Here is a 15,994-nt window from a genome sequence, read left to right on the forward strand (position 1 = left end):
GCGTCACCCCCGATAAGTGCGCTTTGACCGATCACTGTAATTTTCTCCAGCATCGGAAGAGCTTTCGCAAATGCACACACCTATACCTCCTCACTCTCTTGCTCTTTTCACTCTTTATCCTTTTGGCCTTCTGTCATTCTGTGTCTCTTGCTCACTTATAAACGCACAACAGCAGACCACAGGTGTGACGTAGGAGCCTCCCTGCGGGTGTTATTTGTTTGATGCTAATGCGGTGAGCTTATTAATCAATAGCAAGGCCCTTTCTGCTTCTTCGCCTCTGTGTCAGGCGTGTCAAATTTATTAGTCATTAGTACAAAAGTTCCGCCGAACCCATTCACAAAATAAATCGCAACCAATATTGTTGTATATTTGTCTAAGTACTAAATTGCACAAGGAAAATGTCACAGGCCCTTTCCCCTCAGATGTTTTCATGTAATTAAAACTGCTACAGCACTGTGAAGAGTGTGCGCTGTTCTACTTGACATTATGGCGACAAATACACACAGGAAAACAAACAGGCAATTCAATATGAAACTCCTCTGGGATTTACCTAAAAGCAGTACATGTGAGAATGTAGATGTTTGCTAAACCTCCCAACCTAACGCACAAAATTGTCAAAAGTTCATGTGTGAAATTCTTAATTCTTTCAAGCTATTTATATTGCATATGTATATTTGAAGCATAACGTTGTGCACTTGTTATTCACATAGCCTGTGTTTTACCCGTTGTAAGAAAATGACATTAAAATGAAATTGATACTCACTTTTCACAAGATTTTTTTTATCCTGTGTTTCTCCCTCTATTTTTTTTTATTTATTTTTTTGGAAAGAAAAGTAGATTTATTTTCAACATAAAAAAATGCAAGAGAAAGATGTTTCTCATTGTCATTTTCCAGAGATAGTAGATTATAGAATGACGATAAGATGGATTCAAAACACACATTTATGCTGATGAACAAAGGAAACGTATAGATTTTCAACAACCGCACTGTTCTTGTAAATTATCGTGGCAGGTATATGATAGTAAAAGTCCATTGCTGTACGAGACTGATCTCATCTTTTAACTGTTATTGAGCAAAAGTATGCTAATTTGAATCAAAATTGTGATTGTTCTACTAAGTTGCTACCATTAATTTTTGTTTAAATATTTCATTTTCTTACTGTATGAATTTCCAGGTGGAGCTAAGCTGCCCTAAGGAGATGGCTTGGAAGGTGAACATGCACCGTGGCTACCTGGCAATCTGCAACCCAGAGGAGCAGCAGCTCAACTTCATAGAACGGCTGGTGGAGATGGCCTCCAGCCTGGCCATTCGTGAGTGGAGGAGATTGCCTCACATTGTTTCCCATGTGCACACGCCATTGCTTCAGGTCAGTATACCCAACACATAAAGAGTTTGGATTTAGACCCTAAGACATTGTGCTGTTGAGAAATGCTGATAAGCCCCCTCCCCACCTTCTCACTCCATTCTTGTAAAATTGAGACAGATGATTAAAAAAAAAAAATCAAAAACCCTTTAAGCCTCTCTGATTCCACCACAAGAGATTACAATAGACAAGGCAAAGATGAAAAAGGAGAGTGGAAAAAAAGGCGGCAGACTGAGGGACTGAAAATTGAAAAAGGTGGAGAGTGAACAGAATGGAGGAACACGGGGAGAAAGAGTGAAGAATAAAGAGTTAGTTTAGAACGGCTGTAATTACTTCCCTGCCATCAGATACTATTTGATTAAATACCTGCAGCAGAATTACATTTACATGATGAATGGGATAGTCTGAATGAAGGTTAGAAATGGGCCATCAGCTGATATTAACAGATAATTGTGAAAAATATTGTACGGCCTAATTTATTTTGTTTTGGGAGATTTCATTCCGGAATGGGGGGTTAAGTCTTCAGCTTGCTCTGATTTACTACATTTATCTTTTCAAAATGGGTATTTGAATTGTGCAACTATGTTCCTCGTTAGTGTGTGTGTGCATTTGTGTTCATGCTCGTGCATGTGCTCGGATATGTGGAGTCCAATTATTTAGCCTAGCCGAGGGAAAACAAGCTATTTATTCCTCTGCCCAGCCAAGCGGCCTGTTGTAAATCTCGATTCCAAACTCTATATCTCAAATTCACGACTCCATGAGCCTTACAGACCAAGAAGCCCAGACTCTGCAAATACAGTGAGGTTCAACTACTATTTGAATCAAGTTATCATCAAATCCCAGCTCTCAGCAGTGGCTGACGATCAATGGATTATCATCCACACTATTGATTACGAGGGCTGGCATTAATATTGATTGATGAGTAGTTATAATAGAATGATTGATTATATGTTCACAATGCTGCTTTGGGCCAATCAATGAGGCCTCTTTTCACAGAATGAGATAGAAGCCCTCGCTTATCATTTTCACATTTTCCCCATCTCCGTGTCTTTTTTTTTTTTTTTTTTTTTTCCCCTTTTTTTTTCTGGCCACATCCAAGCAGATTAGCTATTGAATAATGTAGGAAGGCATAATGATTTTGCCTGCAAAATAATTTTGTTGCCATGAAAAAAACCTACTGCTGCATTGTACTCAATGTGTTTTGTTCTTGTTCCTGTGACATTTTAACAATCTGCAGTATCACAAGGTTTCTTTGACCAATAACAATTGAGGCATATTGGCCTGAAAGCATTATGTACAAATAAATAGTGTAAAAGTTCATAATGTGATGATATTTGCTACATAAAGAGTGTCACTGTTTTGAGCAGGCATTGCTGTTTTTTTTTTCCCCAAACCTGTAGACCTCGTACTTGACTATGAGTTTCAAGAAAATGACTTGGATGTGGTTAGATTAAGTGATGTTGTTTTGTTTGTTTTTTTTACCTTATCTCTCAATAGACTAACAGTCCTTCATCCTGCTGCATTTTAAATCATCCTTTTTAATCTCCATGCTTTTACATTAGCGTCTCCTTTCCGTTAACACAGCAGTCACGCCATCTTTCTTGCCATCACCCTTCTTGTTCGAGCTATGGCTTCTACTCGTGTCTTTCTGTTAACGAAATTCTAAATGTCAATTTATCGGTGGGTTGATATTACCGACTTAATGATCCATCAGCATCACATTTATAACAGCTAATAAGTGAAATTTAAAAAAATAGGAAAAGACGAGAAAAACTCCCCCGAAACATTCTCTTGACAAGATGGTTATTTATGACAGATGGACAATGTGTATATCTCGCAGAGCAAACTAAGCAAGGAAGTCTGGATGGATGTTTACATTTGTTTAGGTGTGTAGACAAAATATTAACAAGATTAAGATCAGCTGGTGTACGTTCTGGACCAAATCTCTAACGCTGACTGTAGGAGCAGACCTGGCAACACAAAATTTTGACTCGACATCAAAGAAAAAGTTATTGTAAGCAAGACAACCATTTGATATATTTCTGCTACTTCAAATGCTCAAATAAAATTCTACATGTTCAATTTAAAGTGGTAATGTACAGCTCCATCAGTCCTCCCTCACTCAAACCTCTTCTCATTCTATTTGAACCCTCTGCGGTAACCCTACCTCCCTATGGTATCAGAATATGGCGAGGGTTACTTACCCTGATGTCATTGTCCTTGCTAAATAAATAAGAATTGCTTTTCAACTACTTTTAACTTTACCTTCTCATGCAGTCAGCATTTATTTTATCATAAGATAGTAAAAGAAATTCTTATTGAAAGCTTCTTAGTTATAAAACTTTCAGCAGGAATAGTCAAAGAATCAGGCAGGCATGTTTAAGTTTATCATGAATATTGAATCGTAAATACAAAAAAGGTTTAGTTATCATTTCTCTCCAGGCTGCACAGCAGATCATTGAGCTGCAAGAAGCGGCCCAAATTAATGCAGGGCTTCAGACGGCTAACCTCGGCCGCAACACCAGCCTCCACGACATGAAGACTGTGGTGAAAACATGGAGGAACCGACTGCCTATTGTTTCGGACGACCTGTCGCACTGGAGCAGCATATTCATGTGGCGCCAACATCACTACCAAGGTATGACACGTGCTCTAACACAACTGCATCTAAATGCAAGACCATGATATACTGAAACATAAATTTAGCCATTGTACACGTGTTACAGGATGCCACACTCATGCAGACAAACTTTCACATTGCTGCTTTGGTGTCCACTACTTCCATGAAGGGCTCTTCTTTAAAAGGCCATGACGTGCAGAACCCCCTCAGGGTCTCAGTACCTTGCCAAATGTCAGCCCACTAAAGCACTCTCTCTTTCACTGCAGGACACAACACACACACACTCAGACACACATGTTTACCTTGCTCAGTGCTCAGCTCTCTCCCGCAGTGACTTTGAAACCATTCAGAAAGGCAGCCACTGCAAAATGTGATGTCTCAAGCAACTTGAGCTTCAACTCTTACTGAGAGGCACTGAAATAATGATAGCGGTGGTTCTGCAGCACCATGCCAATAAAATCCACTTCATTTATACATGACAGCCTTCAAACTTAAAGTGAAATGGAATTTTCTTGATGAAATTCATCGCCATGGTTCATTTACTGTTCAATACGTTTAGTGTCCCCAGTGCCCTCCCCTGCGTTATGACAGCAGAGCCTTTAGAGTGCTTGAAGTTCCCCACCCTTCAGACTGCCCTAAGCGCCCCTCTTTTAGGTTTCTTTATCAACTTTATCAATTGTGCAGGGGAAAAAAATGCTTCTTTGTCTTTTTGTCTGTCCACAGCCATTGTGACAGCATATGAGACAAACACACAACACGATCCCAACAACAACAACGCCATGTTGGGAGTTCATGCCTCAGCTTCTGCTATCATTCAGTACGGCAAGATAGCTCGCAAACAGGTACTGGTTCAAGCCGACAAACTGACTTCTATTAAAATGAATAAATGCAATCTGTAAAGATCAATGTCACGTTTAGCATCCATCTTTTAAAGAAAAATAATTGTAACCTATCGCACTTTTTTCCCCCAGGGTTTGGTGAATGTGGCTCTGGACATTCTGAGTCGTATCCATACCATCCCCACAGTGCCCATTGTTGACTGTTTCCAGAAGATCAGGCAGCAGGTCAAGTGTTATCTGCAGTTGGCAGGTGTCATGGGCAAGAATGAGTGCATGCAGGTGAGATACAAAGCTCCATGTGTTCTGCTTTCTGCTTCTATATCAAATTGAAGCGACTGCTACCTTCTGCATATATCATTTTCACCTTTCATGGAAGCATTTGACGCGTTAGTAATTTAAGTATTTGGGCTGATATCTGCCAGCAGTAGCTCGAGGCATAGTTAGAGGTACTTTGAGTGGGAGCTATAGAAAGAGCAATAAGTGTTTGGGGTGGCTCTAGGTGACAAGTTATAGCAGTGAGACTTATAAGAGAGTGTGTAACTCAGGAGCTTGCTCTTAAGCCCATGGAGTGCTCTGATTAATAGAAGTAGTTCAACACACCACAAGTCATTAAAAGTGCCAGTAGACACTCTTCTCTCCCTCTCTCCCTTCTATCTCATCTGTGGTTCTCTCTGTCTATTTCTCCTGCTACACATCGTTTGTCACAGCAGTACATAGGGGACACCTAATCAGAGGCTCACCGTAATGGAAGTTTAGTTCCCTTAACACCTCTACTCTTACTTCTTAATGAACAGTGAGCAGTTTGTTTGTTCTTCACCTGTGATTATGGCTCTGTCTAAAACACAACGTTGCGGCACTTCTTGAGAAATCTTCTGCCTAACGTAGATGAAAATTTACCTGCTGCAGTTTTGTTTTAAGTTAAACTTTTGTTGTTCTGGCGTCTGTCTGTCAGGGTTTAGAAGTGATAGAGTCAACCAACCTGAAGTACTTCACCAAGGAGATGACGGCCGAGTTCTACGCTCTAAAGGGGATGTTCTTGGCTCAAATCAACAAGTACGTTAACCAGATGTTTAGTCTTTGATGGCCTTTCATGCATTTGCTTTTTTTTTTTTTTTGCTTTTTTTTTTTTTTGTCAACATCCAAGTTTATATTTCTGGCGCTGCCTTCCCTTTATTCATCATCACATTGCCTTGAAACTGTGTCAGTGGTCCCTTGACACTGTGTGGGTGTTTCATCCTGCCAGTACATAGCAGTTATGTTTACTTGGCAATTCTTGCCTCAGAGTAATCCACCTCTAAAGCTCTGTTAGCAGGTAACCCATGTGACATGGCTTAGATGAGATCTTTGCCATCAGGTGTCAGTAATTTGTTTCTCGCTGCAGGGTTTGCCTGTGGAGTGTACAACTGCTCTCTCCATGTATAGCTGGGCCTTGCACACCCACAGCCAGACTCCTTAACATTCCTTCCTCTTCAGCACCAGCTTTTTTTTTTCTTTCTTTCTTTCTTTTTTTTTTTTTTGCCTGTCATTTTGTCATGACATGGCGTCCTGAGGGGTGAAAGACAAATTGAGGAAGGCTTATTAAATGTATATGCAGCTCAATAATTAACTCTAGGCAATTTACAGGAATCTCTGGGATCAGCAAAACTTGCCTCCACCTCAGCAGGGTTTATTGCAATCATTAAGTTTCCCCTGCACCAGGGGAGAATTAACAGCTGAGTGGGGGTGAGGGGTTCAGAGATTCTTATGTGTGTGCGTGTGCATGTGCAACCACATGTGCTAAGGATTTTGGGATCAGTCAATTAAACGGGTGTCAAATATTTGACAGTCTGTTGGGTGACTGTGCTCCTGTTGAGCCGGCTAGCAGAAAGCGTTAATGTACTTTAACACTCACAAAGCGACTGAGGAAACCCCATTAAGTATTACTGGAGGGTCTTCGGCTCTGACTCCCATAGCAATCAAGCTCCCGTTTTTTTAATCACATGCCAAATGCCTTTTATAATAACACATTTTAATTGATTGGCTTGGGAGACATTTCACTGCAAGTAAGTGGCAGAGCTGTTTTGGAAGCACTCCTGAAATGGAGGTCCATTCACCAACTTCAGCTCAGTAAGACTTTTTCATTGACAGGCCTGTCTCCTTGTTTTGACTGCAGGGTAGTGCGTCTCGGGGTGCCGCTTGCATCTTATTTATTAATCAGAGACTGAAAGGTGTGTAAAAATTATTCAGACTGCGTGCCAACGGTTAGAAGCTTCTTGGCATGGTGAAAATAGCTGATGATTCAGAATATATTTCCCTGTCAGCATAAATGTTGCAGTCAAAACTCGGGTCGGTTGCCAGAGTCTACTTGTCTGTTTCATAGCCTGCTATTTAATAGTTTGTGTATTGAATCTTAAGTGTGTGATTGCTAGACCGCAATACCACAATAGAAGTTGTCAAGAATTTATTAAGATGGAGTGATGGATGGATAGATATGAAGTTATATCTGTACAGTTAGGTTTAAGATATATTACATAATACCATGAGACCAAATAGTTAATATAAGTGCAGACACAGATAAAATGTGGATTTTATTATACCCACACAAAAAAAGCCCCAAAGATGATATCAAGAGTCCGTCATCAAGAAAATAAGCTATTTTAAGAAATAAGTGGCCCCATAAGCAAAAGAGGTCACCTTAACAGAACTATACTGAAAAATAACAATTAACAAAACCATATCCAATAAACTGACCAAGTCAAATGACAAACAACTCCACCAAACTATCTTTTTTTTTTTTTTTAAATGAAGAGACCAATTCTTTCTCATGTGAATACAGCAGATGGTTCTGTCCATTTGGCTGGCGTCTGCATTTAAACCTCTCTTAGCGCCCTATTTTGCTTAAGGAGCCACCGGGAAATTCAATTCAATATAAACCAAATTTGAATGCTTAATGATTTTGAATTCAGAGTAAACACCAAATAATACCAAATTAAATAAATCAAACTAATTGTTAGCTTCACAACTTCAGTGACAGCAAAAAGAACTTAAATGTAGCAGTGATGTGGGAGCGTAAAACCTTGGTTCAGTGTCTGGTTTATATGAAAGCGGAGTGTGGATGAATATTACGATTGTGTGCTTGTGGATACTGCAGCCACATAGTAAAACAAAACTGTTAATTCATACTGGGATGAATTTTTATTCTACAGTACCGTGAGGAGAAAAACGCTGAAGATTACAGCTGCTGAAAATCTGTGGTTTATTGATGTTTAGTTAATATTTCAAGATGTGATCAACATTTCTCGCACACTCCTTTTTCCTTTTCTCTTGTTCGATCGCCTCCCACCGTTTCTCCCCTTACATGCTGCTCTCTTCAGCATCTCTACCTATTTCCTTTTCTTTTTTCCCTTCTGATTCACCTTTCACTCAATTTTATTTCCTTTCCCCCAGCTACCTCCCTTTTCTCACTTGCCCTTGACACTCATTAACGGTAATATACCCTTCACCCTCTAACACTTTTCCTTTCCCTTCTTTCTTGTTCTAGGTCAGAGGAGGCAAATAAGGCTTTTTCAGCAGCAGTACAGATGCATGACGTTCTGGTGAAAGCCTGGGCCATGTGGGGCGACTACCTAGAGAACATTTTCGTTAAAGATCGTCAGCTCCACTTGGGAGTCTCTGCCATCACCTGTTACCTCCATGCTTGCCGTCACCAAAATGAGAGCAAGTCCCGCAAGTACCTCGCAAAGGTGATAAGAGAAGTGGGATGCTGGGGAGGGATTTGTATGATCATCTTGGTTGGTAAAACTCCTTGCAAAATGCTGATAATGGCAACATTTCTGTGGTTGCTTGTTTATCTCTTGATTTCAGTTGTCAATGTTTTGTTTGCTTGATAATGAAACCAGCAACCTTCCTGCCTAAAGCCATGTTTTGTTTTTTTACAACAGGGAGTCACTTTTCATTCTCTAGTTTCCTGACCTCATCTACCCCATACATTATTGCTGCCAATGAGAAGAAAGCCATTCTTTTTTCCACCTCTCAGGCTTAGCCATGGTTAAAAGTAGAGTAGTAATTTGATCGATTACACTCTAGCAGCAGGGTAGGCAGCAGGGATGGGTTCCCACAGTAGATCGATGGTGGAGTGAAGGCCATCCTCTGGCACTTGGGGTCAACAGACTAATGGCATCCCCTGACACTCCAATCTCATGACCCTCTACATGAATTGACCTTTCTCTAACAGTCTGACCGATTTCCCCCATACAGCAACTCTGCAGGCAGTGCCTAGGAGGTAAAGAGATGGAACCTCTTGCTAACAACCATCCTACCTTCTTAAATGGACACTAACTCATTCAGTGTAGCCTCTCGAAAAGTTGCCACAGCACAGAGCCACCTTGGTGTGTGTGTAGATCGGCTGTTACTATTGATTTCTGTTTAAATAATTTAATGCCAGCTTCACCTTCATATTAAATGGGGGGTTTTGTTTTGTTTTGTTTTTTTCTGATGACCCCACCCATAAGTATTGTACTGCCAAAGTGGGTTGGCAGCCCTTACTCCTGATGGATGAAGCGAGATGACCAGTCATTATCAGTAATTATGCACAATCTGTGTACTCAGAAACAGGAAGGGGGGTGGGGGGATAATGTCTTCATCATAATGCACACACACAAGCTTACCAGGGGAGGAGAGATCACCACCACATGGCTCAGCTTTGATCATACTGAGGATTGCCAAGATGCACTTGTATATTGCTCTGCACAGCAATCGCCTGGTTAGTGGTAGCAATGTTGCACCTTGCGATTTGGTGTTTTGCAGTAGGTAAATAATTGTGACTGTTATTATTGACCTTTATGTGACCTTTTTCACATTTGTTATTTCTTCTCTCTCTGCCTCTGTCCTTTCTCCCCAACTATCTTTGACTTTCATCCCACCTTCTAACACCTTTTTTTTTTCCACCCGTAGGTCTTGTGGCTCCTCAGCTTTGACGACAAGAACACTCTGGCCGATGCTGTTGACAAGTACTGTATTGGAGTCCCACCCATCCAGTGGTTGGCATGGATACCACAGCTTCTGACCTGCCTGGTTGGATCAGAAGGAAAGCCTTTGCTTAACCTAATAAGTCAGGTGAGGCTTTTGCAAAACTCTATTTGTGCTTCAGTCAAAAATCTTTGTGGTCAGCTCTCAGTGGGTCTGGATGTTTGCTGCACCATCAATCTTAGTATTGCTTGGCTCTCTGTATGCATTTGGGGCAGCACATCTGGCTTAGTGTGTAAGCGTCAGTCCTTATGCACGTCTTTCTAATCAAGATAAATTAACTGCATTCACGCCAAAGTAGTCTCTCTCTTGCTTTCTATTTACCAAATTAAGCATCCAGATTCTTTTAGTGTCCCCTTTTACAACAATTTATTGGCTTCCACTAGTCCCTGGTGAATTGGTTTTTAAATTATTTGTTCAAGAAATGATTATGAAGTTAATATTGAATGCATCCGCACTGCAGGAACAGAGCTAGTAATTAAACCAAGGACTAATTTGCTTTGCTTAATGGAGTATTATTTCTGCACAATTTGAAGAGGGTGATCTTCAAAGAGTAGTCTGCTATAACAAACAGCCATCCTCTCAACAGAGCTGGAATGTTGTATGGAGGATGTGAGGGAAACTGTGAAGGAGGATAAAAAGACGAGAGTGAAAAGGCGAGGTTTTAAAGTGACTTTGATAAAGTTAAAAAGTGTCACACATTGGATAGCTGAATAAAAAAAACATACTTAGAGGTTAGAAGGAAAATATAATACAAAATGTATATAAACCCAAATCCAAGCATTTTATTAGAATTTAAATTGGCCTACATTGACAGGCCCCCTCTAGCCTTTGGGCACGTGTGTAGTAGCATCATAATCGCCATGTGAGTGTGAAGAAATGAAGATTGCTTTACTTTAGCAGTCTTTCTTACTTTTTTAGTATGCAGATTAAAAGGAAACATGTCACTGATGGCTGGTTGTTAAGCCCATTAAGAAATAGCATTTATGAAAGTCAGCCGTTAACCCTGTAAGACCCAACCCATCAAAAAATAGCCAGAAAATTCAGATTTTGGGGGAACTGAGATGTTTATTAACCCTTATGACAAAATCCACAAAAATGTTTTTGCTATATCATGTTGTGTATAATATATTTTTTATTATATATTTATTCAAAATTTTTATCGCATGTGATACATTGGGTGTTTTTGGCAACTTCTTGTTAACAACAATGTTAATTTTAGACAAACAAAAAACGGTTTTGTCCATAACATTTTGAAATTATGGCAAGTATTGATCATGTTGATGAAATAGAGTTCTCAGAAACCCATGTATCAATTGTGATACATATTATACAGTTAAATATAGGCCCAACTGTAGAAACTTGCTCCATTATTTTCATTTGCTTTAGTGTCTGTGGAGGTTCTTTGTTTTTTTATTTTTAAAGATGATTCTCATCCAAGAGGCTTCTTCAGTTCTAGAACAACTGATGGAAATCCCAATTATTTAAACCCTCATTTTCCTGTTTTGGTTTTTGGAAATCTTTTTAAAATATATTAGACCATGACACATGACTGATAAAAAGCTTAGCTTTAATGTCTCAGTTAACCCGAATCGCTTCTGTACGTATATAAAATGGATGTCAGTCTGTGACTATACAAATTCTCCTTCCATAGAGACTCACTTCTTCCTTTTGGTCCGCCTTTTCATGCTATTATGACTGAAGTGTAAAAGGTTGACACCCGTTTCTTCTCTGCCTCTTTTGTGTAAAGAACAAACCACATTTTAATGCATGGCATTCTTTATCCCTCTCGCCTGACTGAATTATTTAGAGTTTCTCTGTGGCGGCGGGATGTTTAAAAAAACGTATGTTGAAATATTGATGAAGGTGAGGAGAAGAGCGCCTGGGGGCAGGTGGGAAGATGAATCAGAAGTTAGCAGAGAATCTCAGCACCCCTTCCCACACATGCTCCCTCCCTCGTTGCCTGCACCGTGTCTGCCGTGCTCCCTCTTCCCCTTAGTTCACCTCAGCCGTGCCAAATTATGACATTTCTTATCTTCCCATTAGTGCGGTGATCTCTGGTTCCTCCTCTTCCCCTTTGCCTTCCTTCCTCTTTCATCTTTAATACAGCTGTTAGCTGACACTTAGCACTCCCTCTTCCACTTGCTCTTGACATCTCACTTGTCAGCTCCATATTGTACTTTTCATTTCAAGTCATTTTCTCTGTTTTAGGGACACTGAAAAAGAAAAATGTGAAAACAGGATATTTACTCTTTGTACAACATATAAAATTAGTAAATATTAGTGGGAATACTAATGTTGCTAGATATGTATAGTGTATGTAGTTCCCATGTATGTGTTTGTTTAAGAGCAAGGGTCACATTAAGTTGAGGAAGTGGAGAGTTTTTCCTAATTAAATAATCATTTGTTTGCCTTTATGACTTTATGAGACGTCTGAGATGTCTAGGCTTCCACCCAAAGCGGCCACAGCCTTTCACTACCTTGTTATTCCTGTCTCTCTCTCTTCCCCACCTTCGGGCCAGTGTAGAGTTATATTCCTTTTGGGAGCCACGTCTCTTGAAGATTTTCAGACCAGCTGAGATCTGGAACGGTTCTTTTGGTAACCTAAGGAAGATGTACAAGTGTGTGTTACATAGCCACAGGCTAATCCGTTTTCAACTTGAACTCAGTTTTATGTAATCATGATTTGTACAATCTGAGAATCTTTCTAAAGACAGCTAGATGTCACAGGAATGTGGGTCAAGCTAAAGAAAGCGTAGTGGTTCCAAAATCCATTTATCCTCAGTCTTCTAGTCGTCTTCTGTCTCACTACTGTAGCCCTCTCTCTGTAACCACTGATCCTCGGCCCACCGTTAGCCACATTGAGCTTAGTTTTGTTGGATTTTTGGATCGATTCTTTTCTGCCCTGCAGGCAGCTACACTGCACTTTTAAAACAATTCTCCAATTTGGCTGTATTTGAAATGTTCAGCAAAACTGTGGCTAGGCTTGTTTTACTTTGGCATACAGTTTTTAATACTGTAAAAAAAATTTAGTGAGGTTTGTCACAACTCATGTTCTGCCTTGAAGCGCTCACTTTGTGCTGTGACAGGGAGTATGTGTCATATATCAGTGTCAAGTTTACGGTGCTCATCAAAAGAGAGATTCCTTTACATTGCAATTTGCACGGGTTGTCATTCATTCTGGTGTTATTTGGTGAAATGTGACTTGAATTCAGACTGTAGCCACGGGAAAATGTGTGGATGGATGTTTGGTCAGAGGTTTTACTGCATGTTCAAGACTTTTAGGGTTTAAACAGTGTGAATCGAAACAAACACTTTTCATATCACCATCTGAGCTTTCAGATGCTGTTTGCACATTCACACCGCAGTCCTGAACTTTTCCAGACATCACCCAGCTGAGGTGCATGTGACCGCGCAAGTGTCCAACCTGCCAGCTTGTTAGTAAAACGTCTGTGCGATGTCAGATGATTCCTGTGTACAGTTAAAGGTTCAGTGCATTAACTGCAAGTGAGTGGACAATGTATGTGTTACCTCCTCCCTGAGAAAGGGCAACTGTGACAAAATAAGATTCTTTAGTTGAAGACTCACCTGAATCTTCTGTCACAAGTTAATGCGAACTGTATTTGCAAACTACAGGCTGAAGGAAAGGCTGAACTCTTTACCCCTGCAGTAAGGGCACCTGGTGGCTTTGTTATTGTGTTTTGCTGGCATGGTTTGGGTCTTGTTGTCAAAGTAAATCAATACAGAGCTGTTCTGAGTGATCGCCTTTATCCTAAGATGAAATATTCCTATGCTGGTGGGAGTACGGTCACCCATCCATAGGGTATGAGGGGTCACTGAATGCTTTCTTACACCCTATTTAACACCTTTGGTGTGTTTTTTTTTCTTTTGTTTGTTTGTTTTTTTAAACTTCTTAGACAGTATTCCCTACCACTATTATTAAAACACCAAATGAGGGAAATGTCTTCTTAAGAAAATCAGTGTGACCAACTTTAAAAGCTAACTGAAGCTCAGTCACATTGGTACATCGTAAGCTTTCACAAACACTGACTTGTCCCCCCCCCCCCCAATAATTTGTCATCTGTCATGCGTATTCTCTCTCCAATGTATCCTGATAACATGGTGGATGTTCATATTAAAGATGGGCAGTGTCAAATTATGATGCCAGCACCTAGAATATGGTCATCTCAGTTATGTTAGATGACCAAACGATAGTCCCACTGACCTGCTGTTAAAAGCTTCTGTTTACAGGGGGCAGCCACTTAAAATAAAGTTGTCTTAAAGGGGGAGGGGCAAGGGGACTAAAACAGCTTGTTTGGGACAGAAGATGAACTGCAGGACTGCCCCAAGGCCCAGTAGAAGATTATAATGGGTTATTTTGAATTATGAATAATGTAAAGCTACTTTAAACAGCCAATCATGTAGTTTCATTATAAATGGAAGAATATAAGAAAACTATAACATCAAGAAGAATTTATTCCACATATCAATAGTTTGAGTTCACTGATTGTTTGTTTTTTAAAAACACAATACTTTGATGGTAGAATGGATGACTTAGTGGCTTAGTACAGATACATAAAAGACGACCATTAAATTCACCTGGTGTATTACTTATCAAAGGATTTGCACCCCAGTAACTTAAAGGTAAATTTGCTGTGCGTTTAAAACTCATAGCCTCTTATGTCCCAACTTTGACCATTAACTCTTCTAGTGGTGTCAGTGACTTTTCTTGGAAGTCTTGAAGGCAGTTTCATCATCAGTCACATTGAGTTTTGTAGCTCAGCCATGACATGTTTTTAACTCCCCTAACTCCACTGACTCAAAGCTTCAAACACCCCCTCTGTAAGAGTACAGGTCTTTGGCAGTATCTGTATGATCTCTCTCTTTCACTCTCTCACCCTGACACATATAGGCATACAGTATCTCTCTGTCCCTCTCTCACTGTCTCTCTTTCTATCGCTTCCCTCTTTACCTCTATCCACACCCCTCTCTCTCCTTTGCAGTCCTTAGGGGGAGTCTTTGAAATGTAATCTGTGACCCTCTTTTATCTGCTAGGTGGGACGAGTGTACCCCCAGGCTGTCTACTTCCCCATCCGCACCCTTTACCTGACTCTCAAGATCGAGCAGAGGGAACGCTACAAAAGCGGTAAGTAAACAGTGCCTGTAGTGTGTTGCCTGATTTAGCACACTTTGAACAATAAAAGGTGGGTTTTGTTTGTTTGTTTGTCTGGTTTGTTGTTGTTGTTGTTGTTTTTTTGTTTTTTAACAAGTCCTTATCTATTAATAATTTATCAGGACAGTGTTGAATTGGCCTCATCTTGTGTTTTCCCCACTTTTTTTGATTTTCTGCATTCTTCTAATCCATCATTTCTCCGTTGCTTTCTCCTCTTTTCCACTCTTTTCTCCCAGATTCATCTGGACAGCAGCAGCCCAGTTCAATTGGGGCCCAGCCTCACTCAGGGGCCTCAGACCCAGGGCCAATCAGGGCCACTGCCCCGATGTGGCGCTGCAGCCGTATAATGCACATGCAGCGGGAGCTACACCCCACACTGCTTTCCTCCCTGGAGGGCATCGTAGACCAGATGGTGTGGTTCAGAGAGAACTGGCATGAAGAGGTGAGGGAAAAATAGTAATAAAAGGTGCAGAACAGATTTTGCTGCAGCAGAAGATCAGAAGGCGAGAAAATATTACAGCTGCCATTGAGAATTTTCATGTATGACAGTTTGAACATCTTCTGTATATAAGGGTCATGTGAAACTCTAAAGCTAAGCATGTATGCATCACATAATGAGGTGCGTCTGTCCAAACTGAACTTGATGCACTTTTAAATAGTTTTAGCCTTGCTAAGCAGCTTCCACACACAGCAGCTATTCTGTTCTGTAGGGGAAGTCTGGCAGACGGTGATGCAGTAAGAGGGGAGAAGACAAGTGATGGATGGGTGCTGTGAGCGTGTAGGATGGGGCGAGGGATTTAGGGTTGGAAGTTTGATGCTATGAGTGTGCATCTGTGTGATTACCTGTGATGATCAGGGGCACTGGGCAGCAGCTGCAGGCTCTATGCATCATTCCACTGGGCAAGCAGGGGAAACATAGTCATTGCCTTCCTTCTTTCCCTCAATTTGGTCACATTGCTGCATCTTTTTTTTCCTAAGGAAATGACTTATGTCT

The 15,994-nt window shown here is 40.5% G+C and overlaps 1 protein-coding gene and 1 long non-coding RNA gene across 3 annotated transcripts in view; one reads left to right on the top strand and one right to left on the bottom strand.

Moving 5' to 3' along the window:
- The window catches only part of trrap (transformation/transcription domain-associated protein), an 83,896-nt gene that overhangs the window by 52,957 nt on the left and 14,945 nt on the right, over positions 1 to 15,994 (top strand). For both annotated transcript variants that reach the window (XM_026179009.2, XM_026179011.2), the window contains 9 exons: positions 1,176 to 1,367; positions 3,807 to 4,002; positions 4,708 to 4,826; positions 4,956 to 5,102; positions 5,776 to 5,876; positions 8,344 to 8,545; positions 9,756 to 9,917; positions 14,883 to 14,973; positions 15,237 to 15,442. In XM_026179009.2, coding sequence (XP_026034794.1) covers positions 1,176 to 1,367; positions 3,807 to 4,002; positions 4,708 to 4,826; positions 4,956 to 5,102; positions 5,776 to 5,876; positions 8,344 to 8,545; positions 9,756 to 9,917; positions 14,883 to 14,973; positions 15,237 to 15,442 — 1,416 coding nt within the window. The remainder of the gene's footprint in view (positions 1 to 1,175; positions 1,368 to 3,806; positions 4,003 to 4,707; positions 4,827 to 4,955; positions 5,103 to 5,775; positions 5,877 to 8,343; positions 8,546 to 9,755; positions 9,918 to 14,882; positions 14,974 to 15,236; positions 15,443 to 15,994) is intronic.
- LOC145430443 (uncharacterized) lies at positions 11,904 to 15,983 on the bottom strand. The gene is made up of 3 exons (XR_013911016.1): positions 15,844 to 15,983; positions 12,308 to 12,431; positions 11,904 to 12,043 (listed from the first exon to the last, which is right to left on the bottom strand). It is a non-coding gene; the product is annotated as an uncharacterized LOC145430443 (long non-coding RNA).

The sequence above is a fragment of the Astatotilapia calliptera genome, chromosome 8 (assembly GCF_964374335.1).
Source record: "Astatotilapia calliptera chromosome 8, fAstCal68.1, whole genome shotgun sequence".
Classification (NCBI taxonomy): Eukaryota; Metazoa; Chordata; class Actinopteri; order Cichliformes; family Cichlidae; genus Astatotilapia; species Astatotilapia calliptera.